We start from the raw sequence: 27,442 nt of genomic DNA on the forward strand, positions 1-27,442 counted from the left end.
TCTGTGTACATCAGAGCAGGACCCTGCCCGATCTTTTTGTGCCGTCCTCTCACCTTCCGGCACTGCATCAGATAGTGCTTCACTGCTGTTCATGGGGTTTTCCTGACCAGTTTTATTGGAAGTGAGTGTCCAGGTCCTTCTTCCTCATCTGTCTTAGTCTGGAAGCTGCTGTGAAACCTGTGCACGATGGGTGACCCTGCTGGTATTTGAATTACCGGTTGCACAACTTTCAGCATCACAGCAACATGCAGCCCCCACAGTATGACAACCAACAGACAGGTGGTGTGGTTTCCTGACTAAGAAATGAACCTGGGCCTCAACGGTGACCACAGAGCTGAATCTTAACCACTAGACCACCAGGACTGGTTAGATTATGTCTTTGGGGATCACTTAACTCTTTTTAAAATTCTGGGTTTTACATACAATTTGACTGAAATATAGCTAACTATGTATAATGATAACCCACATCATAACAGATTTCCCCTGTGCTTAATGTGCTGGCATTTTTATTCCAGAGATGTGAATGCTTTTTTAAACTAACAACAATATGTTGTATTTTGTAAACTAACAACAATAATATAGATTAGAGAGAAAAGAACTATTTAAAAAATGCCTAAATATAAAACAGTATCAGTATGTGAAACTCTTTCATCACTCTACATATTCTTCGCTCTTGATTCCATTTCACCAACAAATTTACAAACAGATAATTAGCCTATGGATATAAAAACAGATAATTCACATACGATATTTTTTCTAGAATTGCTAATATGGAGTTATTGTGGTTGAGAATTCATTAGAACGTTTCGTATTTAATACACAAACAGAGCCTTGCAGATGATTCTAGACAGTCTTAGGAAAAATTTAAATTAGATATAGATAAGAAAGAAGTTGTTTATCTAAAATTTGATCTATATTTATTTTAGAAATAAACTTGTTTAAAGTTCTTCTATGGTAGTAAAATGGTTTATTTTTGACTCATTGGTATACATAATATACATTTTTTTTTAATTTACCTTTTTTTTAGGGTTTGTTGTCATTCCTCAGTGCCCCACTTATTGGTGCTCTTTCTGATGTTTGGGGCCGAAAATCCTTCTTGCTGCTAACAGTGTTTTTCACATGTGCCCCAATTCCTTTAATGAAGATCAGCCCATGGTACGTGTATATCCAGATTGTAGCAACTAAGTATTAACACTTTCTGTTAATTGTTTTCTGAATATTCCCTTATTTCTTTCACTTTTTGCCACCTTTTCTATGTAGGTTTTGATTTTATTCTTCTAATGTGTTTATTCTTTGACACAGATAAGAGGACCCTTAAAAACATAATAGTTAACTAATGTTTCATAAAGGCTTTAGATCTAGATGCTACCGTAGGAAGCAGATAGACTCTTGGCTAATCTGCTCTTGGATTTCACAGCCCAAATTTAAAAACTATCTTTTGGGGACTGGATTGAGTTGCTGAGTTTTTATTTTCTTAAGTAGAATGTTAAGAACACAAGGTTTATCATCATTATCTGTATTAATTAGGAATAGGTTTGTTTTATATCAGTCAAGCTCAATAATAGTTGCTTAAAATCAAGGAAACTTATTTCTTTCTCCATATGAAAGAAATCTGGAGTTGAGCAGTGAAGGGCTGGTGTGGTGGTCCCAGAGAACCAGACTTTTTCTGTCTTCGTGCTCTGCCATCCTCCGCAATTACCTCACTGTCCAAGATGGCTGCTTGAGCTCCAGCTCACGTCACACTTCAGGCATCAAGATGGAAGGAGTGGCTAAGAAGAGCACACCACCTTCCTTTAAGACAACTACAGAATTCCCACCCAGCCTCTGCTTACATCTCTTTGTTCAGATTTCAGGCATATGCTGCTCCTAGTTACACGAGGCTAGGTTCACGGCCACCCTGATTAAAATCAGCATTCTGTAACTGAGGAGGAAGGGAAGGAAAGCTCACAAAGAGAGTGATTTTCCCAAGGTAGTAGACCCAGTTTTGTTGGGGATTGATTAGTTCTCTGACTAATGTTCGACTCCACTGAGCGTTAATGTTAGTTAATTCTACATCATATTTCCATGGTGTATCTAGACAGGCCAAGAATGTGTATGGGGCAGGATCTTCCTCTCATAGGTTAGATACTCCTCCAAGGGACAAATCGTTGATGAGTGCTCATGACACAAATGAAGCCAAACGAATCTAGGGAATGAACAAGGATTTGCTATGGAAAGCGGTTTATTAGAAAAAATTCAGTAAGCAGTAAAGTCCTGGTGGAAGATATCTTGCAAGTTCATTATGAGTACATAATTTTAAAAACTAAACATCAGCATTGTAATAGAAACTTCTTATTCCCAGCCACGTATTCTAGAATCATCTATAGCAAAATGTAGTTTGCTTTTTAAAATATCTTTTGTTTACCTCTTCATAGTGACTGTCTATTCTCAATAGAAACCTGCCATACAGGTTTCTTCTATGTGAAGACCAAGTTTGTTTTGCCAACGTTTGAAGAGCTAAAGATAATTTATGGAAAAACATCTAGTTTCTATATATAGGTTCAAAATAAAACATAGAGTAACTTGTTCCTAGTTTTATTTTTTGAGTCTTTATTTTTATTGACTCTTATAGTACTGTGGTGGGAAATTGTAATGGATGAATTATGATAGACTTTAGTTTGTTGCTGTGTTTAGTAGAAAGAACAAAGCTATTTAAAATTAAACAGTTGGGTAAAAGATTGGCCTGAATACATGAGCTAATTAAAGTATTCCTGCGTCGTAGCTGAGTTGATATCGAAGGGCTGCTTCTAGCCCTGTGTTTTCGTAATATCTCTGGCTTACGATCTATAGAATTAGTCTGTGAGCTGTGCTAGTAAGCCATTGACTGAACTTAGCTGTTCTTACTCTAATTCACTTAACAGGAATGAAGGAAGGTTAAGGAGTGATAATTGTTTAACCATTTTTTGTCAATTGTCTTTCAATCCTAGGTGGTACTTTGCAGTTATCTCTGTTTCTGGGGTTTTTGCAGTGACTTTCTCCGTGGTATTTGCATATGTAGCAGATATAACCCAAGAACATGAGAGGAGCATGGCATATGGACTGGTATGTGGGTTTGTTTTGTGCCTTTGTGTCTGTGGGGAAATGCCTTGTTTTTTAATTACCTCGTATTTCAAGGAGAGCAAACCTTTGCACTATAGGATTTTTTTTTTTGACATACAATATATTTCATAGTAAAATCATCCCTTTAGACTAAACATTTTTTCCATTACAAAGTCATATAAGTTTTGATACTTCATTCAGTTAGTGTTTATTAGTCACACACGTCAGATTTGAAATTACAATAGAATATTTTTACTCTATAAAAGTTCGTTTTAACAAAATACTAAAAATAAGGAATTATTTAATATGACAAGAGTTTAAAAGAGACCACAGCCCACTGTATTTAATTTGCTAGGGCCGCCGTAATGAAATATCACTACCATCCAGTTTTACAACATTTCCATCAGCCCAAAAAGTTCCTTCAGGCCCATCTGCCATCTGTTCTCACTTCACCCTGACCTCAGGCAACCACCAATCTACTTTGTCTCTACTTTTGCTTTTACTAGAAGTGTCATTAAAATGAAATAATATATAAAATGGAGTCTTTTGTGTCTAGCTTCTTTTACTTAGCATCATCTTCTGAGGTTCCTCCATGTTGATGCATATGGCAATAGTTTGTTCGTTTTTATTGCTGTGTAGTATTCCATTGTTTGGGATATACATTTTGTTTATCCACTCACCAGTGATGGACATTTGGGTTGACATTGGAGGACATTGGGTTGACAGCTAGATATTTAAAGTTATTAAAATATTATGTACTGTACTTGTCAAATAATTGACCCTTGGAAATTGAATTGCTTTTCTTGAGCAGTTATTAATAAATTGCTAAAAATAAGCACTCCTGTAAAGTTTAAATCCTCTATGCAAAGGTCAAAAGTGGCATCGAAACAGAAATCAAGCACAGGGTGGGGAGCAGAAGCTCATGCAGACTCCAACGTGAATTTCCAGTTATCCTCGGAAGATTGTGGTTTCTGTCAGGTGTTATCTTCCGTCACATCTCCTGCTGATTTGCAGGCCATTTTTTTCACTAGGCCAGATGTGTCTGGGGTTAACAATTTTTCTCCACCATGTCCTCTCTCCTTTCATCTGCATCTTCAGACATTTAGGGACTTCCTCAGCATTTTACAGAGACGTGGGTATAGGTGTACTCAGTGTGCATCTCATCCTTCCTAACCTGCCACCTAAAAAGGGTTCCAAGTTCAGTTTTGTACCAGGGCTTACCACTATTACTGGTGAGAAGGTAAACCTCACAGTCTTTAATGTGTCTTTCAGCCAGCCGTAACTATGTATCAAGGTAAACATTCATTTAATTTTGATTTTAATATTGTGAAAAAATCACAGTGACAGTGGATTTCCTTAGAGCATTGTTTTTCAGACTGCTTTCACAGAGCACTAGGGGTGTGGAGGTGCCCCAGCGACTAGTCAGGGAAGGGGCATTGGGACAGTGCTCCAGGCCCACAACCCTCCCTCAACTAAAGCAGTTTTTTTGTTTTTTTTTTTAAAGATTTTATTTTTTCCTTTTTCTCCCCAAAGCCCCCCAGTACATAGTTATGTATTCTTCGTTGTGAGTTCTTCTAGTTGTGGCATGTGGGACGCTGCCTCAGCGTGGTTTGATGAGCAGTGCCATGTCCGCGCCCAGGATTCGAACTAACGAAACACTGGGCTGCCTCCAGCGGAGCGCGCGAACTTAACCACTCGGCCACGGGGCCAGCCCCAGTTTTTTATTTTTTAATCTGTTTTGTCTATGAGTTTGTCAGTAGGATTTATTTGAACAAAGGGCTCCAAGGCTTAAAGTTTGAAGCCACTGTCTTAGAGGCTGTTACATATTTTTGGTTAAGAATCTAATTCTTTTCCTTCAGAAGAGGAGAGTGTAAGGAAAATGGTACAGGGAGGAGGAGGAAAGGGAGCATGCAGCGAGAGGATTGGCAGAAAGTGGAGGTGTGCAGTGTTGAAGTGGTGGCGTCGAGGGGTCCTGACAGATCTCTTCCTGTTGACTTGTTGCAGGTTTCAGCAACATTTGCTGCAAGTTTGGTAACCAGCCCTGCAATTGGAGCTTACCTTGGGCGAGTGTATGGGGACAGCTTAGTGGTGGTCCTGGCTACAGCGATAGCTTTGCTAGATATTTGTTTTATCCTTGTTGCTGTGCCAGAGTCACTGCCTGAGAAGATGCGGCCGGCGTCTTGGGGAGCGCCCATTTCCTGGGAACAGGCTGACCCCTTTGCAGTAAGTTTCTACTTTCTCCTTCTCTTTGGCCAAAAGGTGAATGCATGATTCAGTGCAGCATTAATGTTTTGTTGTGGATGTTTCTTTGGGGGAAAAAACTTGACAGGTTTTTAAAAAGTATTTTGAAATGCTTTTCAGAATACTTTGGGGAGGATGAAATAAACTGAAAAAAAAAGAAGACAACTCGGTGTCTATATTTGTATACTGCCGGGAGATATCTTTGCATATTCTCAAGCATAGTTTTGTCTTTTGATATAAAACCTTATATCAGTCTTTTTCTTGTTCTAGTCCTTAAAAAAAGTGGGCCAAGATTCCATAGTGCTGCTCATCTGCATTACGGTGTTTCTCTCCTACCTGCCGGAGGCAGGCCAATATTCCAGCTTTTTTTTATACCTCAGACAGGTAAAATCCTATTCTACCAAGGTAGACCTTTCTTTCTTGTTTAGTGCCATAATAACAAAATATTTAACCTTGAAGGAGCTCTAATAACAGAGGCTTTTAAAAATACCTACCATCTTATTTTGTAAGTAACAGCTCACTGGAATTAACTTCCTGTTTCGTGTGGCTGATGTTCCTTCTGCATGTCTGTGACGACTTTCGGCTTAGGCGGAAATTTTCCTGGCAGTGTGTGTGGTTTGAGTTTTTGTGTCACTTATGGAGGTGAGGGCATGCTTTAACCCGGGCACCCGCTGTAGGCAGTCTCCTCGTGATTGAGAGCATATATTAGTAAAGCAGCGGGCCAAAATGAGAGCATTCGGCTTTTTCTCCTGAACACTAGTCTTACTAGGCAGAGATGGAGCCTTTATCAATACCCGTAAAAAGCACAAAATGGTGCAATATTTATTTGTAAAATAGATTCTGAGTGCTTGATACCTGTCTCCAATTTTGTAAATTTAAATTAAGGGATTTAGATTTACTTAATCTAAAGTAAGTAGCTGTTGTTTTTAGTATGTGAACACTTGTTATAATTTTTCTTCTCAGTGAAAGCCAGATTCTTCTTCTGAAGTATCTTTTGTTTATAAAAAGATTGCGTTTTCTTTTTGTAGCCTATTTAATGTCAGTATACAAGTAATTGCATTAGTACGGTATTTGTTGTACTTTTTAATTTATTTATGTTACTTTTTTGGGAACCTTCTAGATAATGAAATTTTCGCAAGAAAGTGTTGCAGCATTTATCGCAGTCCTTGGCATTCTTTCCATTATTGCCCAGGTGAGTGTCTTCTTAGTTAGTGATGTCATAGAGTGCTGACCCTGCTGCCCATCTAGACGGGGCCTCATCTGGTACTCAAGGGATGATATCTCGGTGGAATCACCAGTGTCAGCATTCGGAAGTTTATAGGTTCAGAAACTCAGTTTTGTTAGTGTAGCTAGTATTGATCAGGTTTTTGGGACTGATGCATATTATTATATGATGTATAAACCAGAAAGAGAGTTTATTGATTTACACGAGTATATACCTGCATAAAGTCAGAAATTTTATATGAGTCCTGTTCTGTTGAGTCGTTCATTCAGTAAGTATTTATTGAATACCTACTGTGTGTCAGGCACTGGGGATGTAGCAGTGAACTAAACCCCTGCTCTTGCGGAGTTTGCGAATGTGGGATAAGACAGAAAATTCATAAATATGTCAATGTAAACATACTGGGTGTAATGAAACTATTAGAAAAAAAAAGGTATGGGGGATAGAGAGAGAGACTGAGGCAGGGTGTTATTTTATCTGGGAGGGTTGGGAAGGCCTTGCTGTTACAGGGTGACATTTGAGCAGAGACCCAAAGGAATGAGGAACAAGCCATAGGAATTTCTGGAGGAAGAGGATTCTAAGCAGCGGGAACAGGAAACTTTGAGAGACTGTACCTGGGATGTGTAAGCAACAGCCAGGGGCCACAGTGGCTCTGGTGGAGTGAGCAAGGGAGAGCGTCAGGAAAGGCAGTCTGAGAGGTGGAGAGAGACCAGATCGTGGGGGCTGTCCAGGTCGTCATAAGACTGACAGGAAGAAGGGAAGCCATTGGAGTGTTTTGAGCAGAGGAATGGCATGGAAGTATTTGTCTTGGAAACCCAGTTGGTACCCCCGCATTGTTTGATGATAAGATATTAGTCAGCTCAGGAATTTGGATTTTCTTAGGAGATAATTTCATCCTGGCCTCCCAACTATCTCTGTTCCACAGTCAAGTACTGTTCTTCTCCAGTGACCAGAATTTTCTCCTTCACAGTGTTTCTGTGAAAAAGCCCCACCCAGCTCTTGCCATTCGCCTTTGCTTTTTCTAGACCTGCAGGTGAGGCACTCTCACACTCTTTCCCTCCTTAGATCCAGTCTGCTAGGTTGCGGCTGCCTTGTTTTATGCTGCTCTTAAGAAAATGGAAGGTAGGCTCCATTTCACAGGACTCTTGGATGTTTCACTGTTTCTTAGGTAGGATTCCTTCTGCAGGTCTCAACATTTATGAATTTTTGGTAGGTTTAGTGATAAATTTCAAATTTAAATTTAAACTCTATACTGTACCCCTCCCGTGGCCCCACACAGAAGTACACATGGCACTGAGTATTAGTGCTATTTCTAACTTCAGTTTTATCCTGAAAATCTTTGATCTGGGAAAACATTGCATTTAAGTATGCATTCCTGGCTATCAGAAAAAATGCTCTTCAGCTTTGGAGGAGAAAATATTGTTGCCTGTATTTAAAAACAGCTTTTTAAAAAACCTTTCTGAAGCATGACACAAGGGAAAATATATTAGTAGTAAAAGTAGAGCTTGATGAATGATCAGATGTTAAACTGACCTCGAGTCCTGGGGTAAATCCAGCCTGGTCGTGATGTCTTCTCTTTTTCATATATTGCTGAAACTAGATTTGCTAATAAGCACAGGCTAACCTTTAGTAATGACACTTAAGAGATTAATAGCTGTAAGGTCCACAGTTCCGTTTCATACTTAAGTGATTGTGGGAGCTGTAGGCACCTAATAAATTCTGGCAGTTAACACTCGGACTGCTGGAGTGATGGGTTGAAAGTGCTTTAGAGGAACTTTTCCCTCTGCTCAGCAGATGGCACCTGGCATAAAGGATACTAGGTGGAAAACAGTCCCTAAGAGCCCGGAGTCTAGAAGGGCAGGCACGTGAACACAGGAGGGGGCGTGGTCGGCTTTGTACTGGAAAGAGCAGTGCAGCAGGAGGGTCCTGAGGGCTGGGCATCGGGAAGGAACAAGCCACCATCCAGCCCACGCTGATGGGGCAGAGATGGTATATACGCAATCTCCGTCCACAAGGAATACATACTGAAATGACCATTTAGCTTTGGGGGCCTACATAGCAACGGTTTTTGTTTGTTTGTCTGTTGTTGTTTTTTGAGGAAGATTAGCCCTGAGCTAACATCCACTGCCAGTCCTCCTCTTTTTGCTGAGGAAGACTGGCTCTGAGCTAACATCCTTGCCCATCTTCGTCTATGTTATATGTGGGACGCCTGCCCCAGCATGGCTTGCCAAGCAGTGTGTAGGTCCACACCTGGGATCCAAACCTGCAAACCCCGGGCCGCCAAAGCAGAGCATGTGAACTTAACTGCTACACCACTGGGCCAACCGCTACATAGAAACCGTTTTTGAGATAAAATGTCACACTTAAAAAAGTGAGAAGATTAGTTGGACTTTGAAAGTAGGTGAATAGGCATGTGTAGTATACGTGTAAATACTGATAATTACATTTTTCTGCCATTATATGAACTAAAATATAAGTGTAATTTATAGCCCCAAAGGTGGAAGAAGTACCTTGTATTCTTGTGTTTGTCAGGTATACAATTTAGTATGACTTGTCCCCTGTTGACCTCTCAAGCCAGTGACAGACCAGTGTCTTTGACCCTGCTTTCCAGCAGCACAGAGCCGCTTGCAGCTCCCCGTGTTTGCGCTCTTTATTTTCTTGCTTGCCCTTGTGCGTGTTCCTGCTGTCCGTACTGCCTCCCCTGCTCTGCCCTCGGTCTCCCTCTCTGAGTTCCCATGTTGACTTGGGCATCTCTCTCTCATTGTACAGAACGCACTGCAGGCCAGATTTGACCTCTGCTTATTTCTGGTGATCTTTGCCTCAGTAGATTGTGAACAGGAGCTCTGACTAGACTGCGAGGGTCGTATTACCTTTGTCTTGGTCACGCTAACACCCCGCACTGTGCCTGCACCCCAGTAGGTGCTAAATTAGAAGTCACTGGTTTTTTCCGTAGTGTTTTTAAAACTTGAAAAATTAGTAGTAAGCATTTAAAACTTGGGAGATGTTATATGAAAATATGGATATGAAGCTTCTCCCCCCAAAATTATGATATCTGGTAAGATGGATAGACCCTCTTTCCAGTGGGAGCCAGATAGTTGCTGTCCCCTTTGGGGCCTTTACTCTCTGGTTTGTCTGAGACCCATCACTTCCTTGGCCTCAGTAGGCATGATAACACTTGCACGAAATAAATGTTTACATGAGTGCATGGATATAGTGAGTTCTACACCTTTCCTCAGTGCTCTCATGTAGTCCTCAGTATGCTGGTAACTCCCAAATTTATACCTCCAGGCCAATCCCTGAGCTCCTGTTTGACGCATCTGGTGGGCATCTCAGATTTGACGTGGCCCACACTAAAATCTGGATTCCCTCCTTCCAGTGCTGCTCATGTCATTCAGTGGCATCACCACTCTCCTGGTTTTTGGGGCCAGAAACCTTGGCATCATTCTTGATTCCTTTCTTTCTCCATTAGATGGTATGTCCTGTCACCTCTGTCTCCAAAATACGTTCTGAATCAGAGCCTTTCTCACCATCTCCGTTCCTAGGAGCCCAGTCTAAGCCATGGCAGTAGCCTCTGTCTGGCCTCTCTGCTTCCATGTTTGTCTCCCTGTAGCTCATTTACCACTGGGCAGAATAATTTTTGTAAAGTGGAAATTTAATCATAGTGCTTTCTTGTTTAAAATTCACTTTCCATTGCTACTAGGAAAAAATCTAGACTCTTGACGTGACCTCGTTTTCCTCCATTCTCTATGTTGTTGGGTACACTCCAGTCCAGGACCTTTGCACTTGCTGTCACCTCGCTTGGAGTGCTCTCTTCCCCTAGATATTCATATCACTACCTCCTCCTCCTCCTCTTTCAGCTCTCGCCTTGGATGGTCACCTCGGAATTGGCCTTCCCTGCCCTTCCTGGTTCAAGCAGTGCCTCCATCATGCTACCCTATTTTTTTTTCTTCATGGCAGCTACCAGCTGGAATTACGCTGTTAAATAAGCATGCTTATGTCTGTCTTCCCTCCAGTAGGAGGAATCTGTTTGGGGACTGGCACTTTGACCTACTCACTAACCCCTGGGTCAGTGCCCTCAGACCTGGAATAGCCAGTGGGTATTGTAGGAACTTGGCAGATAGTTGTTGGCTGACTGGCCAGAGCTGATGTCAGTTAACTGTTAATTAGCTGCGTCATCTTCGGTAAGTTGTCAGTCAGTTAACCTTCGGGACTTGGTTCTCTCATATTCAAAATGAGAGTTCTATGGAATTAAAATTTTTTCCTGTCTAACACACTGTATATGCTAACTAATTTGTTCCATTATTGAGAATATCGTGACATGTTTAAAATCATGCATGCTTTTCATAAATACTTTTTAAGAACTTATGCTAGGTGCTGGGGATGCAAAGAGAAAAGAGAGAGAAGTCCCTGCCCTCACGGAGAACATCGGTGTCCCCAGTTAGGGTCATGTAGAAGGAAGTTTGTCTTTGCTCACTGCTTACTCTGGGTAGGCTCCCGTTTGGCTGTGGTTGTTGAAGAACGTAATCCAACAAGGTTCCATGCCGTGGGGAACTTACCTGAGTGAAGGAAAATTTTCAGAGGAGAAAGCTAGGAGTCTTAATTGTTCAAGAATCCTTAAAAGAATCTTCATTTGCTTTCCACTGGCTTATTTGTGATTAAGTCTGATTAAACTTTTAAATGATTGTCTCAACTTAAAGAATTTTAAACTTAGACTTGATCATTGTGAGTTTAGAGTGCCAGCCAGTCATCAAATAGTGATTTCCTGAATTATTTTCACTTCTTCTGTGGATTACTTGCCATCTTAAGTGATATATTTAATACTTAAAATAGCAAAAAATGTTTTCTAGTTTCCCAAATCATTGCTGAATTTCTCTTAGCTTTGAAAAGGAGAAGCAAGAAAACCCATCAAGTCATAATATTATTTATTAAATACTATGTGCCAGGCACAGTGCGAAATAAGCACTTTAGGTAAATATCATCTCGTCTAACTCATATCCCAAAGTTTTAAAGTAGATACTATTATCGCCATTTTGTAAGAGACAAAACTGAGTCTCCAGGTGAGGTGACCTGCCCAGGGTCACACAGTCGAAGCCACAGTTATGATCCAGGCTGTTGTTCCAAAGGCTGTGTGCTCAGTTATTACACTATACCTGTCCCAAATCATGCCTGTTAAACTGATTCATCAAGACATCACGGTTTCAGCAACAGGTTAACACAGGTGAAGGATACGTGAGTAATTGTTAGACTGTTTCAGTTTTCTCTAGTCGGGAAATACGCATTTTGGATTAACTTGGACCTACAAAAACTTTTTTAAAACTATTACCTAATAAAGATCTCCAAGTCATCAGTTAGAAGCTTTTGACCCCACAGTTTACAATTTCTGATTTAGTGGTCCTCAGTAGAAATGTCCTGAGTAGAAAGTTCCCCTTTCTGTTTTCAGTTTCTCACTTTTTCCCAGAAGCTGGATCTGTGTCAGCAGAGGGACCTTTCATCTGCCTGGAGTAATGGTCTCAAATAGATTCAGGGCGATTATTGCTGAAAAGCCAAAATGTAGAAATGTGGTAAATAGTCCTGTATGGTATACAAAGAAATCACCAAATATTTTGTTTTCTTTTTAGCTTTTTTCTATTCTGATAAACCATTGTGGTTTTTCTTATTTTCTAGACCATAGTCTTGAGTTTACTTATGAGGTCAATTGGAAATAAGAACACCATTTTATTGGGTCTGGGATTTCAAATATTACAGCTGGCATGGTATGGCTTCGGTTCAGAACCTTGGTAGGTATAAATATTTTCATTTTCTTAATTTTGGTGCTTGCCTTTTTTGTATTTTTTTCTTTTTTCAGCTTTATTGAGGTAAACCTGACAAAATTTTTGTGTTTCATTTGCTTCTCAACTAAGGCTTAGACTTTAATCTGTCTCTTACTATGCTTTTTTTGTCTCAAAATGTATATAATGCAAATTTCTCACTTGTGTGTGTATATATCCTAGACTGGCTTGAGGATAGAAAAGTGGCATTCTATGTCTAAGTGACAAGTTGGGTCTTTGGATGAGATTATTGGGTTTTTGAATCTCTACTGAGTATTTCATCTAGATCAGTCTGTCACCTGGAAAAAACGTAATCCCAAAGCCCAAGGCCCTGAAGGTTCACGTTGTTTACCTTTTTTTGTTTTTCTGGTTAGAAAAAAAAGTTGAGTATCTCCGGTGGTCATGACTGACGGCAAAGCAGAAGTGACCGAGATCAGAGCAGTTGTTTTGGTCCCGGCTTCATGCCAAGAAGTCTGCTTTCCTTGCCAGTCTGGTTTCCTGCGGGGAGGTGATGGTGATGGTGATGCTGATGTCAGGCTGCCCACATACCCCTTCGTGCTCGGGTTACAGGACTGAACCCCACAGTGTGCATGAGTGTTTCATGCAGCTGAACACATCATCTCTGTACTTGGATGTGAATAAGCATCAAGAGTGTGTTTTGATGGACATTTTGTTTTCTTTTTCTTTTTTTTTTTTTGAGGAAGATTAGCCCTGAGCTAACATCTGCTGCCAATCCTCCTCTTTTTGCTGAGGAAGACTGGCCCTGAGCTCACATCCGTGCTCATCTTCCTCTATAAGTGGGACGCCTGCCACAGCATGGCTTGACAAGTGGTGTATAGTTCCCACCCGGGATCCAAACTGGCAAACCCCGGGCCAAAGCAGGACGTGTGAACTTAACTGCTGCGCCACCTGGCCGGCCCCAACATTTTGTTTTCTAGTCTAGCTTTTACAAAGAAGTGCTTGCAATTTAAATTATCTAAAACATTTTTAAATCTCAAGCCAGGAGCATCCAAGGTTTAGATCAAATCAGTATTATCTTCCATGGGAACCTTGCCAGAAGAGTTTCTGGCTTCACATGTTTGGAAACATTTAATGATGTTTCTTCATGTGTATTATACATTACTCTTACATACCCTCCCCCCTGCCCTTGCAGAAATAGCCAACACATTTTACAGTTTGGAATGATATCCCAGTGCTACATTAGAACCCCACACCATTCTTGCGAATAAGTTGTATTTCTGCTTTCCGGAAGAGTCAATAGGGTTAGACTTTGAAAGTGACTTGCCCGGAGTCACCCAGGAGGGAAGGAATAGAGCAAGTACAGTTCTCTTCCGTGTAGCACAGCCATTTCCCAGTAAGGGTTAGTTGATTTTAGGTCTGTACTTTGACTTTGACAGGTGCAGTGAAAAAGAGTAATTGAGTGTTGCGTTTTGCTGCTTTGCTTCCAGGATGATGTGGGCTGCTGGGGCCGTGGCGGCCATGTCTAGCATTACCTTCCCAGCCGTCAGCGCACTCGTTTCACGGACTGCTGATGCTGATCAACAAGGTGAGCTGATTAGGAGCCAGTGATAATTACATAAAAGTACAGAATATTCTAATCCTGTGTTCTCTCTCTTTCCTAAGTACTGAAACATAAGTGCATCTTTCAGGTAGAGAATTTTAAATAGTTTTCATTGTAAAGAGGACAGGCACATTCTAGGTATTACCGAGGTGGATGGATACCGAGACCCTTGTCTCTCATTTTGAGAATGTGGCCCTCTCTGTTCTTTTGCTAGAAAATTTAGTGAAGGTTGGCCACCTTATATTCACTAACCATTTATTTATTGTTTGCTGTGATGTGCTAGATACCTTGGGGGTACACTTATAACTCTTTTGTTACAATCCTATGGTTTCACTTATCTAGAAACAGAGAACACATTTTTATTGTCTTAGGCTTTTATGGCAGGAACACTTAATTCTTGAAATGGTAACAGATTAGGAAGAATTCTTTGAAAAGGATATGCTTTATCTAGTCATAAGGAAAAAAGGGTGTTACAAAAGAGTGGCGGTGGTCACTTGGTTGATAAATGAGAAAGACCTGTTGCCAAAGCAAGTTGCATTTTAAGTTTGAGAGAAGATCCCAGAGACAAACAAAAATCAAACTATGAAAAGGGTCTATATTCGGCTAAATGGGGTCTGAAGTATCTTCTTGGGAACAGTGTTTTTAACAACTGTGCTTGTGAACTCAGTCCTGATTTTTAGCTAAGGGACATTTTAAAGGAAATAAAGTGCTTTTGCCCACATTCCTTTTACATTAGACCTACATACAGGTATACCTGTCACCCTTGACGTCAGGTAGCTTACCACACTTCATAGAGCTGATGGCTTCTAAGTAATTTCTAAGGCCATCACAGTAAATTGCTAGTGTCTGATAAAACCTTGAGTTTTAGGGGCCAGCCTGGTGGCACAGAGGTTTAAGTTTGCACGTTCCGCTTCTCGGCGGCCCGGGGTTTGCCGGTTTGGATCCCAGGTGTGAACATGGCACCCCTTGGCACGCCATGCTGTGGTAGGCATCCCACATATAAAGTAGAGGAAGATGGGCACGATGTTAGCTCAGGGCCAGGCTTCCTCAGCAAAAAGAGGAGGACTGGCAGTAGTTAGCTCAGGGCTAATCTTCCTCAAAAAAAAAAAACCTTGAGTTTTAGATTGAGTGATTTCATATTTGTACTGGTTCTAGGGTTGGAAAAAATAAGTGGTGTACTAAACACTTTGTTTAAACAATTTAGGTGTCGTTCAAGGGATGATAACCGGAATTCGAGGATTGTGCAATGGTCTGGGACCAGCTCTTTATGGATTCATTTTCTACATATTTCATGTAGAACTTAAAGAACTGCCAATGACAGGAACAGACTTGGGAACAAACACTAGCCCACAGCACCACTTTGAACAGGTAATTCTTCCTTCACGTGATAAATAGTTCATTTGGCTGGATTGAAAGATGATAAATGTTTTTTGGTCACTGAAGGTTTTATGTGAGATTCTTATTTTAGATCGAATAAAACACTTAAAAACCAAAGCCTAAGGGACTGTCTTCTCCTGTACACCTCTTTGTGAAATTGGCTGTGCATACCTTTTCTCTGCAGAATTGTGTTATTTAAATATGCTAGTTTGTCATGGCATCGGTAACAACCCTTTGTCTATTACTACTGCTTGTCTTTCATCTGAGACTTCAGTGATGTTAGAGTCCCTGTATGAAGAGTCAGTGCTGGTAAACATCTTTGTTCCCTGGTTTGCTCTGCTGCTCCTCACAACTGCAAATACCGCCGCAAATGACACTGTCGTTTTAGCCAGTGCAAACAGCTCGGCACTTTCTTTGCTTATTGAGCAGAGTGCTATGCTGATCTTCTAACCAGCTACGACTACTTGTAAATAAAAAAGGATGTTTGTTTGTGGGCTATACACAGTTAAAACTGGTAGTGCAAGTTTTTGCTAAGAACAATGTAATTTTGGGCTAAAACAAAGGTCTCTGATTCTCCTCGTGGTAACAGCGTTATCTGTTTTCTCAACTTTCAGTTACTAGAGAATATAATTCTCTTTTTAAACAAAGAAAATGGGGATTGATTCTGCTACTGTAGTTCATATTGTATGCTAATTGATTTTACTTTTGAGATCTTCCTGTTTTCCTCTTGAACTAGCAAATTAAGTGCAGGCCCATAGAACGTGTTCAGATTTGGTGCTGCAAGTGAAGATATATTTTTCTATGGGCTGGTTTTAAAGTCTTTCAGCTCTCTCTCTCATCAGTTATCGTCCCTAGAATTGTACACTGAGAGTCCACTCCCTGGAAAGGGAGTGATTTGCTGACTGTGGCTTTCATGAAGAAAGAGGAGTCGTAGGCTTGTAATCATAGCAATCGGTTATCACTAGAAGAGAAGCAGTTTCTCCCTCTGAGCAAATATGGCTGTGCAAAAATCCTAATTCTCTCTTTCTTCCTCAGAATTCCATCATCCCTGGCCCCCCCTTCCTCTTTGGAGCCTGTTCGGTACTGCTGGCTCTGCTTGTTGCCTTGTTTATTCCGGAACATACCAATTTAAGCTTAAGGTCGAGCAGTTGGCGAAAGCACTGTGGCAGTCACAGCCATCCTCATAGTACACAAGCGCCAGGAGAGGCCAAAGAACCTTTACTCCAGGACACAAATGTGTGACAACCGAAATCAGGAAGACTTTTCTATCAGCACCCGGGTCTTAGTTTTCACCTGTAGTTCTGGACGTACATTCCATTTCCATCTACAGTGTACTTTAAGATTGTCTTAAGAAATGTATCTGCATGAACTGCGTGGGAACTAAAGAAAGAACCAACGGACAGTTTTCCAAAGATGTTACAATTTCTTTTGAAAAGAAACCTTTTGTTTATTAGCACCAATTTCTTGCCACTAAGCTGTTTGTTTTCTTACATATCCTTTAATTAAAAACGGTCTATGGAACTTGTCAGATACTAGCACCGGCTCTGCGCCCATGTCCTTCAGTGTTGAGCTTTAACCCCATCCACGCTGACTCGAGTGAGACAGTAGATAGTACAGCTGTGGACCTGTTTGTTTTAACATTGTAAAATCTTGAGTCAGATTTTAGTATCATAAAATCTTGGGTCAAATAATTCAAAGCCTTAATGCAGATGCACTAAAGTAAAGAAATGGTAAATTGTTTGCATTTTAAAAAAACTCTTAAGAAAATTGTACTAAATCTGAATCATGTTTCAAGCTTGTTTGTAGTAATTTTATTTTAAACATTATTCACTACTGTTTTTGAAATGAGAAAATGTCAGCCATTTACAATTTAAATTGGGGTATTTAGAGCCTGTAAATCTAAATGCTGGCTCGAATTTGTTCCCCAGCTACTTATACCACTATTCTTTTATTGTTTGCATAATCATAAGAACCTCAACACTTGAATACATAATCTAAAAATTATATAGTAAAGCTGGTAGCCTTGAAAATGTCAATGTGATATCTATATGTAGATAAATATATATAGTGGCCTTTCAGGACTGTCACAGTAACACTTTATTTACAGAGCTAATGTTTGTCCTAAATTTTCAGGACCCTAGAAGAGAGCTTTATACAATTACTGATGTGAATTTCTCTAAAGTGTATATTTTTGTGTCCAGTTATATTATTTAAAAAAGTGTTACTTTGTAAAAATTGTACATAAAGTATTGTATAGTTTACACTGTTTTCATCTTGTGTGTGGTTATTGCTTAATGCTTTTTAAACTTGGAACATTCATTATGGTTAAATAAGGTCTTAAAAGAAATGTAAATATTCTGTTAATAAAATTAAATATTTTAATGATTTTTTTTTAAAGAAAGTCTTGATCTCTGATTCCCTGTAAGGCCTATTTTGACTTTGTTACCATAATCACTTTTTACAGTAACAAATCAAAGTTTTGAATCCACTTCTCTTCCCTCACTAAAATACTCTTGTAGGAAGACAAAAGGAAAGAAATGAAAACTTAGTCCATATGGTAACTGGAAGTACATAATTTTCTAAGCATAAACACTGTAGGTCAATCCTATTTCTGTTTTTATATACTTTTTATGTCATACTCCCAAAATAATACTTTATTAACAAAGCTCTCACAGTTTACAGAAATACATTAAACGCAGCATTTTGATTATTAACACATGTACAATTTTACACTGCAAAAAAATTTCAAATAAAGTTTAAGAGGTAGGGCAAAGAATTAGCACACTCAAAAGTCTGTATATATATATACATTTAATACAAAAAATCTTCAGCGAGTTAATATCAAAATTATCCTATCTTTTGAAAATTCTCCTAATTTTCCATGTGTGGATATAGAAAAGGATATATGTATTTAAAGAAGAAAAAAACTACTGGTATGTCATGTATTGCATCCAAACCCTGTCACAATGTTTTGTATATATTACATAGTATGTACAAGAAAGATTCTAATATCCCCACGAGGCTTCTTTCCAGATTAGTAAGTGCTTTCAAGTTATTGTAACCAAGTATTCTAATACATCTAAATGAGGGAAGAACTCTATATGAAAAGTCACTACCTAATAATAGTTATTAAATGTTTTAGACTGGATCCCTAGTTTAAGACAGCTTGCAATTGCCAGTACAGTTTCAAAGTATAAGACTGTTGTGGCTTCATAAAAAAATTAGCAAAGATTCTTTGTCTTATCATGGAACCCAATAATGTCAGTATGTCATTAATATCTTGAAATGCCTCTCTCTTCATCTGTGTTAAGGTCCTTGAAAATTTTTAAAATATCACATGAGCATTAGCAATCTTTGCAAACAAAAACTGATTTAGCAGTTTCTTGAGAATGCTCCTCTGTTTTGGATGGTTGTCAACAAGAAAACAATGGGACCCTATGATTCTGCGTGAATGTTTTTAAAGCACCTGATTTTTTCCAAGGAACAATTCTTACTCGAAACTTTTAGTTATGGAAGAGAAGGGAGCTGTAACTTCTTCCAGTAGTTAATTATTTTGCATACGTTATTAAGCAAACATTAAAATAAACCCGTTCTGATATAAACAATGAATATTCATGATGTTCTTATAGTAAAGATTTTGTATAGTACAATTTTTAAAACAAAATTCCACTAATACAGATTTGCGTAACAAACTAATAAAACTCAAATAAAAGAGAAAACCTGGATTTAGTGTAGACTTCCAGGAAGCATTCAAATCCTATAAACTTGGCAGCTCAAATGACTAAAGCACTTCATACCCAATCAGGTCAAGTAAATAGATTGTCCAAATTATTTATATAATAAATTTATCAAAATTACTTAATCAACTTAATAGTCCATTTAAAGGCTTCAAGGAAAATATTTACTAGCTATGAAGGATTAATTCAGTAATTTAAGCTGATTTTAGGACTTTACTGAAAATGTCAATAATACACACATCTTAGGAGATAATTATTTTCTCTCATAATTCTCAGGTGGTAAATTTAAAACTTTTATTTTGCCAATTAAAATGATAAAATGAATTATTAGTATTCTTTAGTTTCATACTGTTATGTCTGAGCAGGTTTTAATTTACCCAGATATTCAATATGATTCGAATGTCCCTGATAAGGATCAACTCTTTCCTTAGAACTTAAGAGAATTTCTAAGGATTGGTTTAATAAAATTCATAATATTATTCTATAAAACACTATGTTCACAATCTAAAAAGTGTCATCTACTCAGAATCTTCACCAATCCCCAAGCACAAATCTGTTCCTCTAAACTGCAGGAAATGACAGCAGTACTTAAAGGATCTGAACCTGATAGAGGATCAAGTAAACTGAAACTTGCTTGTTCAGGATTTGATCTATGCTGTTAATACATTTTTAAACCACATGAATTTCTAAAATTTCAATGAAAAAAGACAAGACTATGATTAACTGTTTGGTAACTGCCCAGGGAAATAGGCTGAAGCAGCCGGGGGGAGCACTGCGGGTTTCGAAGCTGTCTGTAATGCTCCTCCTACAGTGCCATCTTTCTGCTGGTCTGCAAATGAGGACAAAAAATGATTATTTGTATTCACTTACGTCTATATAAAACATTTAATTAAATCAGAGTGTACACATCCATTTCAGAAATGTCTTCTCACCTGCATTATTAAATAGATTCTGGCTGAGCCCACGTAAAGGAATGCTACCTTCCCTTTTCTTCAGATATTTGGATTCCAGCCCTAAATTTTCACCACTTAAAAAGAAAATAGTAGTTATTTACTTATTTTAACGAAGTCTTATTTTCTCTTTAGAAGTTAATTTTGAAGGTTCATCTAATCTATATACATATACCCTATTTATAATTAAATTACATTTATAGCTTTGTTCAAAACAAATCACATTCTTCACTGGTTTCTTAAGCAAATAATTTATTCATAAGCCAAAGTACCCTTCTTCCCAGTAAAGAGTAAGTCATAATAAATAATACTAAAACTACTGGAATAAGGAATGTGGGGGAAATGAAAATTCTGTGACTACTACATAATTTTAAAGAGTGGCACGTAAGTGATACACAATGGAAGAAAAATATACAGGTTCATGCCTAGAGAATATTATTATTTAATAATTTCTATCTCATCTTGTATTTAAAATGAATAAGATTTCTTTTTTCTTTCACCAAAAGCTCTTCAAAATTTTGTAGTGCTTCAAAGTTATAATTATTAAATATACACATTGTACAATAATGAATTCTAATCAGATGAATACAAATATGAACTTTGGAAAAAAGGGGGGAGCATTTCTGTAGTTGTATTTGTCCCCTTTCTACCACTATACTGCTTCTATCTAAATTCGTTCACTGTTAAAGTTGCTCTAGTAGTATACTTGTAACAAGTTAAAGACTTGCAAAACAATGACATTATATCCTTAAAATGAAATAATGGTCCTTTCCCAACTTTCTGAAAAGAATTAAGTAGTTGAAGAGGTATTTTTTTCAATTTTAACTTTTTTTCTTTAATCTTTGATATCCATTGCCACTTTTTACTACCTGACAACAAATGAAAGAACAAACCAATTCTAAACAGAAAAAATTCAAAATAGCTGAAAAGTCCTAATTTTGCGGACACACGATTATGTTTGATTTTGTACAAACATGATCGTCTTATGTTCTTCAAGCAAAATTGCTCTTGGTGTATATGATGGAGTTAAAGATAAAAATTATGATGTTCTACCACTAATATGAATTCCAGGTGCTCTGCCTGTGAGATAAATATAACACATGTATACATTTCAGGGCTTCAAAGAATTCTGACGTTTTTAAAAAAGGGAGATGCAAAAACATTAACTATTTTAATACTCATCTTGGTGTCAATTTTAAAGGAGCCAGTGAATAAAGTCTAGAAAGCTGCGATAAGAAGCCTCTCTGAGACATGTTAGTAATTTAGTTTGCAACATGTTGGGATGGTAATAGCTCACGATAATGAGTGCCAGCAGGCAGGCCTTAAAGCCACTAAATTTTAAGTAAATAAGGAAGCATGATGATAAGAAAACAATATTACAAACATGAAGACTACCCTACCCAGAGAGACAAATTTGCATACATGAGTTGTTTAATTTAGCCACAACTCTCTGATTCAATAAACTTCACTATGCAAAACCTGTTTAAGATCTAAAAAATGGGCAAGGAATCTGAGTAGGCAAAACAGAAGTCACAAATTGGCATTACAGCTTATGTATGTCAGCTATCGGACAATCTCATAAGCCTTTTTACTCTTATTCACCAAGGAATTCTAACCGGTTTCTCGGATTACTTTACACTGGAACAAATAATTCAGGAAAATGGAAAGCTTCCAGAGACAGACATAACCATAAAGGAAAACAAAAACAAAACAGCTAACTACGAGGAATTAAAAAGATTTCTATCTACATGCCCAAGAATATTTACAAGGGCGATCTTCAGTTACGTACGAAAATCTCTTAAAAAATAAAATTTTACTATATGTCTAACTGTCTCCTACAGTTTTAAAAGATATGAGAAACTTCTTTCTTATAGCTAAAAGTATTTTAACTTAAGTTCCACTGATCAGTAACTTAAAATGTCACAAATAATTAAGCAGTCATTGTAGCTTTCAAGCACTGATAAAATTCTTTAAGATGACTTTCAAAATTGTAAACATTAAATTCTAAGTCAACAAGTACTTACTTTTCCTTGTCAGTTGAGCAAGGCATATTAACAGTTGTTCCTGACTGAACATCTCCTAGTGATGTGTTTGGTTTTGTAAACTGCAAGTTAAAATGAACCTGTGAAGAGGGAAAACATCTCATGTAACTGAATTAGTGATAACTGAGACAGTTCTCAATGGAGATAGGCGGTTAAACTGTTTTGCAATAAATCTAGACCATGAAAATACAGGTCCAACCTATATTTTCTAACACAAGCACATTCTACTGAGAAGATTTAATAAAAAGAATTCCATTTCTCCTTACCAAAAAAGTCCCTGTCATATAAGCAAGAGGAAGAGCACGAAATAATTCTCTTAACAATTATTTTGAAACATAAAGTGAACACTGACACATCTAAATAAATGTTCCAGTGCTATAAGTGACGAAGTTCCAGAATGACGCATTTACCTTATGCATTCTGCAATTTCTTCCCTTTTCAAGAAGTTTCAAAGCCTGTTATATTTATTTAAGGATTCTAACTAGCGCTACCAATTCAAATTTTGAAATAGTCAAAGTAATCCAAGAATCTATGCTGTATTTCTTGCAAGAAGCAAAATGACTGGCCATAGTAGACATTCATTAAATATTTATTGGATGAATGAATTCATGGCTACTATTGTCTTGAAAGACAAAGGAGAAGTTACTTTTTTAAAATTGAGATTACGCTTTAAAATTATCTAGTGTTCTTTCTATTGGTTAGCATGGCACAATTTTTTAAAATACGTTTACATATTCTTTCAGCATGATTTTATTTCTTGCATTTAACTCACGTTACTTTACATCCTCACAGTTAAACATCTATTTAAATGTACTGAATCTTGACAGTAACATTTTAAGACATCAGTTATATCACAGATTGAATGTCATGAAATAAAATTATTTTTTTAATTGCAACTAAAAAGAACATGTTTTAATTGCCATAGCTGCTACCACAAGACTACTTAGATCAGCTCTCCAAACTAGGCAGTGAATACAACTATGCATAAAGATGTAAGAAAAAAAAATCTTATAGACTTTTTTTTTTTTTTTTTGCTGATGAAGATTTGCCCTGAGCTAACATCTATGCCAATTTTCCTCTATTTTGTATGTGCGTTGCTGCCACACCATGGCTGATGAGTGGTGTAGGTCTACACCTGGGATCCGAACCAGCGAATCCAGGCCATCTAAGTGGAGCATGCAAACTTAACCACTACACCACGGGGTCAGTCCCTATTTAAATTTTTAATCTCATTCATTAATTGGTATTTTGAGAACATTTTATTATTAATAATAGATAACATAAAACACTTAGGAAGCAGTAATCATGTACAAGGCACTATTCTAAGCAAAGGCATTAACTCACTTAGCCCTCACTATAATCCCGTAAGGTAGATAAAATTATTGCTCTATTTCACAAGTAGAGAAACTGAAGCATGAGAGCTAGATGTTGTTTTCTGCTTGTTTTTCAGTGGCTTGACCAACTTCACATTGTTAGAAGCAGGATTTAAACTCTAACATCAGATTCCACTTTCTTAACCACTAAACTATACGTATATAATATAGTAGTTGAGTACTATATGCATACAATTCAGAGATAAATAAATATTCCTTATTAGAGATTCAAGTTCAAAGTGTTTTGTTTGTTTTAGGTTTTTTAAAAAAAACTATTGGGGACACATGATCAAAAGAATATGGAGAGATCAATGATACAGGAAACAGTTAAATTCTTGCTCGTATGGTTAAGAACGTCATTGTCATAATGATTCCTCTGATGCCAGAAGAGCTTATAAGAAAGGTAACCTCATTATTTTATAAGTCATATGCAAACCTACCAACTAGGTAACTACCTGTAGTAGTTCCTGTCCTTATTTTGGACAACATATATATTCCTGGAAAGCTGTTTAAAATAAAAAAGCAAGTGTGAATTCACTCATAATTCTAAAGAAAAAACTGATCCCAGGATGCAATCACACTTGAGTATACTGGTATTTATTAGAACACAAGAGTATTCCGGGGCTGGTCCCACAGCATAGTGGTTAAGTTTGGTGCACTCTGCTTTGGTGGCCAACTTCACAAGATCAGATCCTGAGTGTGGACCTACACCACTCGTCAAGCCATGTCATGGCAGAGACCCACATACAAAATAGAGGAAAACTAGGAGAGATGTTAGCTCAGGACTAATATTCCTCAAGCAAAAGCAGAGGAAGATTGACAATGGATGTTAGCTCAGAGGGAATCTTCCTCACCAAAAAAAGAGAGAAAACAATAGTATTTCTTTGAATATATATATTTAATTTTCTTTAATAGGCAGTGCAAAAAAACCCAATTAAATGCATCTGAATAGTCTTTACATAATAATATGCTAAGCATAAAAAATCAAGTTTAATTCTCATTTCACTGAGAATCCTCAACAGCTTCAGATGATAATTAATAAGGCTAAAGCTAAAGAGAAGCACTTGCTTAAGCAACGCAGCCAACTTATTTTTAGGGGAGACCAAAACTAATTTGACAAAGTGTTTATAATACGAGTCTCAAAGTCCTCAATTCTATCTTTTATAATATTCTTTCCAAAAATATTTGTCTCTATGATTTAGGACAAGATCAATTTGGACCTGAAGTTAGGAATGAAAATAGAATCAGTGGCAGCTCTGTGTGGATTAAATTATTGTGAAAACAAAATTATAATACACATGAAAACAATACATAAATCTAAGATATTAGTAATAGTAATATGGACGAACAACTCAAGTGGGTTGAAAAAAGTCTTAGCAAATAAATCAAGATTTGGAAGGACAACTAGGCATATGTTATTTGAGATAATGTTGCCAGAACTACATTTTAAAATTTGCTATAATCCTGCCCTACTAGACCTTTAAATCCTGGCAATGGAATCTAAAAATGTCACCCTAGCTAATACACCACAGAGTTGCAAAAGATATAAACAGACGAATGAATAAAAATGGAGAGGCTTGATAAATAGATAGAAATGGAGCAAGTCCACCTCATCGGGACCTAAGAATGGCTGAGCCAGCACTGGCGGGGTGCTTTGGGCCCATGGGCAGTAGGGTGTGTAAGCCACAGCAAACTTGTGCCTCTGGGCCATCTGAAACAGCCACACAGGGCATCTGCCCCACATTCCAACACCTAAAATGACTGTGCACTTGCCTGAGGACGGCCCAACCCATCTGCACTCCTGAGAGAACCACCAATAGCTGCACACTCCAGAGAGTGGCGGCTGAGGCCTGCAGCAATGGTAAGCCCAAGTCTAGCAACCAGCAACACTGGGTACGCAACTTGCTTTAAAGCAAAACAGCTGTAGCTGTGTGCTATTGGACCTCACGGCCAGCTCTGCCAGGGCTTGCCCCATCCAATAAAGTGACCACAGCAGCTGCACATGGCTGAACATTACAACCAGCTGGCCCAGGGGCCAGCCTAACATACCCATGCGACCATAGCAAAAGCAAGCCTACCTCAACAGAAGGGCACACATAGTGCAGACAGGGGACACTCCTGGAACATTTGGAACAGGTGACAAGAGGAAGTCACACAGCTGGCCCCCAAAAAAGGGATCTCTTATGTAAGGCTATATGTCCAAAATCAGGAGATGTAGCTTCTCTATCTAATACATAGATATAAACACAGAGAAGTTGGCAAAATGAGGAGAAAAAGGAGTATGTTCCAGATAAGGGCAGAGGACAAATCCTCAGGAAAAAAACTAAATGAAACAGAGATAAACAATCTACCTGATAAAATGTACAAAATAATAGTCATAAGGATGATTATGTTCTTAGGAGAATAGATGAACACAGTGAGAAATTCAACAAAGAACTGGAAAATATAAAAAAGAGCCACTCAGAACTGAAAAATACAAAAATGGAAACGAAAATTTCACTAGAGGGAATCAATGGCAGAGCAGATGACACAGAAGAACGAATCAGTGATCTGGATGAAAGAGTAGAGGAAATCATCCAAGCTGAACAGGAAACAGAAAAAAGAATTAAAAAGAACAAGGACAGTCTAAGGGACAGTCTAAGTCTGGGGCAACATCAAGCATACTAACATCCACATTATAGGTGTCCCAGAAGAAGAGAGAGAGAAATGGGCAGAGAACTTATTTAAAGAAATAATGGCTGAAAACTTCCCTACTCTAAGGAAGGAAACAGACATCCGTGTATAGAAAGCACAGAGAGCACAAAACAAGATGGACCCAAAGAGCCCCACACCAAGACACATTATAATTAAAATGCCAAGAATTGAAGATAAAGAAAGAATCTTAAAAGCTGCAACAGAAAGGCAATACATACAAAACATACAATACATACATAAACATACAAAAGAAACCCCACTGGGCTATCAGCTGACTTCTCAGCAGAAACCTTACAGGCTAGAAGGGAGTGGCATGATAAATTCACAAAGTGCTGACAGGAAAACAAGCTAGTCAAAAAGACTCTACCTGGCAAAGCAATCATTAAGAATGGAAGGAGAGATAAAGAGTCTCCCAGAAAAGCAAAAACTACAGGAGTTTATCACCAAGAAAACCGGCCTTACAAGAAAATTTAAGGGACTTATTTAAGTTGAAAAGAAAAGACCACAAATAGGACTAAGAAAATTATCAAAGAAAAATAATCACTGGTAAATGCACATATACATTAAAGGCAGTGGATTAACCACCTGTAAAGGTCCTATATGAAGGTCAAACAACAAAAGTACTAAAAATATCTATCTCCATGATAAGAGGTTAATGGATACGCACACACAAAAAAATAGGTAAAATACGACATCAAAACCATAAAATGAGGAGGGAGGGGGGAAGTAAAAGTGTAGGGTGTTTAGTAAGACATCAAACTTAAGATATCATTAACTTAATGTAGATTATTTTCATAGGTTATTATATATGAACCTCATGGTAATCACAAACCAGAACCTATAATAAATACACAAAAAATAAAGAGGAAGGAACAGAAACGTTATACTAAAGAAAGCCATCAAATCACAAGAGAAGAGAGCAAGAGAAGAACTACTAAAACACCCAGAAAAAAAGTAACAAAATGACAATGAGTACATATTTACCAATAGCTACTTTAAATGTCAGTGAACTAAAAGCTCCAATCAAAAGACATAGGGTGGTCAATTGGATAAAAAAACAAGACCCATATACAAGCTGCAAACAAGAGACACACTTCAGACCTAAAGACACTCAAACTGAAAGTGAAGGGATGGAAAAAGATACTCCATGCAAATGGAAATGAAAAGCAAGCTTGGGGAGCAATACTTACATCAAACAAAACAGACTTTAAAACAAAAACTGTAACAAGAGACAAAGACGGCATTACATATGATAAAGAGAACAATCCAACAAGAGGACATAATGCTTGTAAATAACTATGCACCCAACATAGGAGCACCTAAATATATAAAGCAACTATTAATAGACATACAAGGAAAA

The 27,442-nt window shown here is 37.9% G+C and overlaps 2 protein-coding genes across 2 annotated transcripts in view; one reads left to right on the forward strand and one right to left on the reverse strand.

Moving 5' to 3' along the window:
- MFSD14A (major facilitator superfamily domain containing 14A) overlaps positions 1-17,687 on the forward strand; it is a 41,455-nt gene extending 23,768 nt beyond the window's left edge. Inside the window, exons 4-12 of the mRNA XM_014851504.3 lie at positions 1,028-1,155; positions 2,967-3,081; positions 5,083-5,301; positions 5,590-5,703; positions 6,440-6,511; positions 12,206-12,318; positions 13,797-13,894; positions 15,114-15,277; positions 16,322-17,687. Coding sequence (XP_014706990.1) covers positions 1,028-1,155; positions 2,967-3,081; positions 5,083-5,301; positions 5,590-5,703; positions 6,440-6,511; positions 12,206-12,318; positions 13,797-13,894; positions 15,114-15,277; positions 16,322-16,528 — 1,230 coding nt within the window. The 3' untranslated portion in view covers positions 16,529-17,687. The remainder of the gene's footprint in view (positions 1-1,027; positions 1,156-2,966; positions 3,082-5,082; positions 5,302-5,589; positions 5,704-6,439; positions 6,512-12,205; positions 12,319-13,796; positions 13,895-15,113; positions 15,278-16,321) is intronic.
- A 218-nt stretch (positions 17,688-17,905) lies between these two features.
- The window catches only part of SASS6 (SAS-6 centriolar assembly protein), a 44,364-nt gene continuing 34,827 nt past the window's right edge, over positions 17,906-27,442 (reverse strand). The window contains exons 15-17 of the mRNA XM_014851503.3: positions 21,998-22,095; positions 19,956-20,050; positions 17,906-19,852 (exon numbers count right to left, since the gene is read on the reverse strand). Of these exons, the coding sequence (XP_014706989.1) occupies positions 19,743-19,852; positions 19,956-20,050; positions 21,998-22,095 (303 nt within the window). The 3' untranslated portion in view covers positions 17,906-19,742. The remainder of the gene's footprint in view (positions 19,853-19,955; positions 20,051-21,997; positions 22,096-27,442) is intronic.

This window comes from Equus asinus, chromosome 16, assembly GCF_041296235.1.
Source record: "Equus asinus isolate D_3611 breed Donkey chromosome 16, EquAss-T2T_v2, whole genome shotgun sequence".
In the NCBI taxonomy this organism is placed as follows: domain Eukaryota; kingdom Metazoa; phylum Chordata; class Mammalia; order Perissodactyla; family Equidae; genus Equus; species Equus asinus.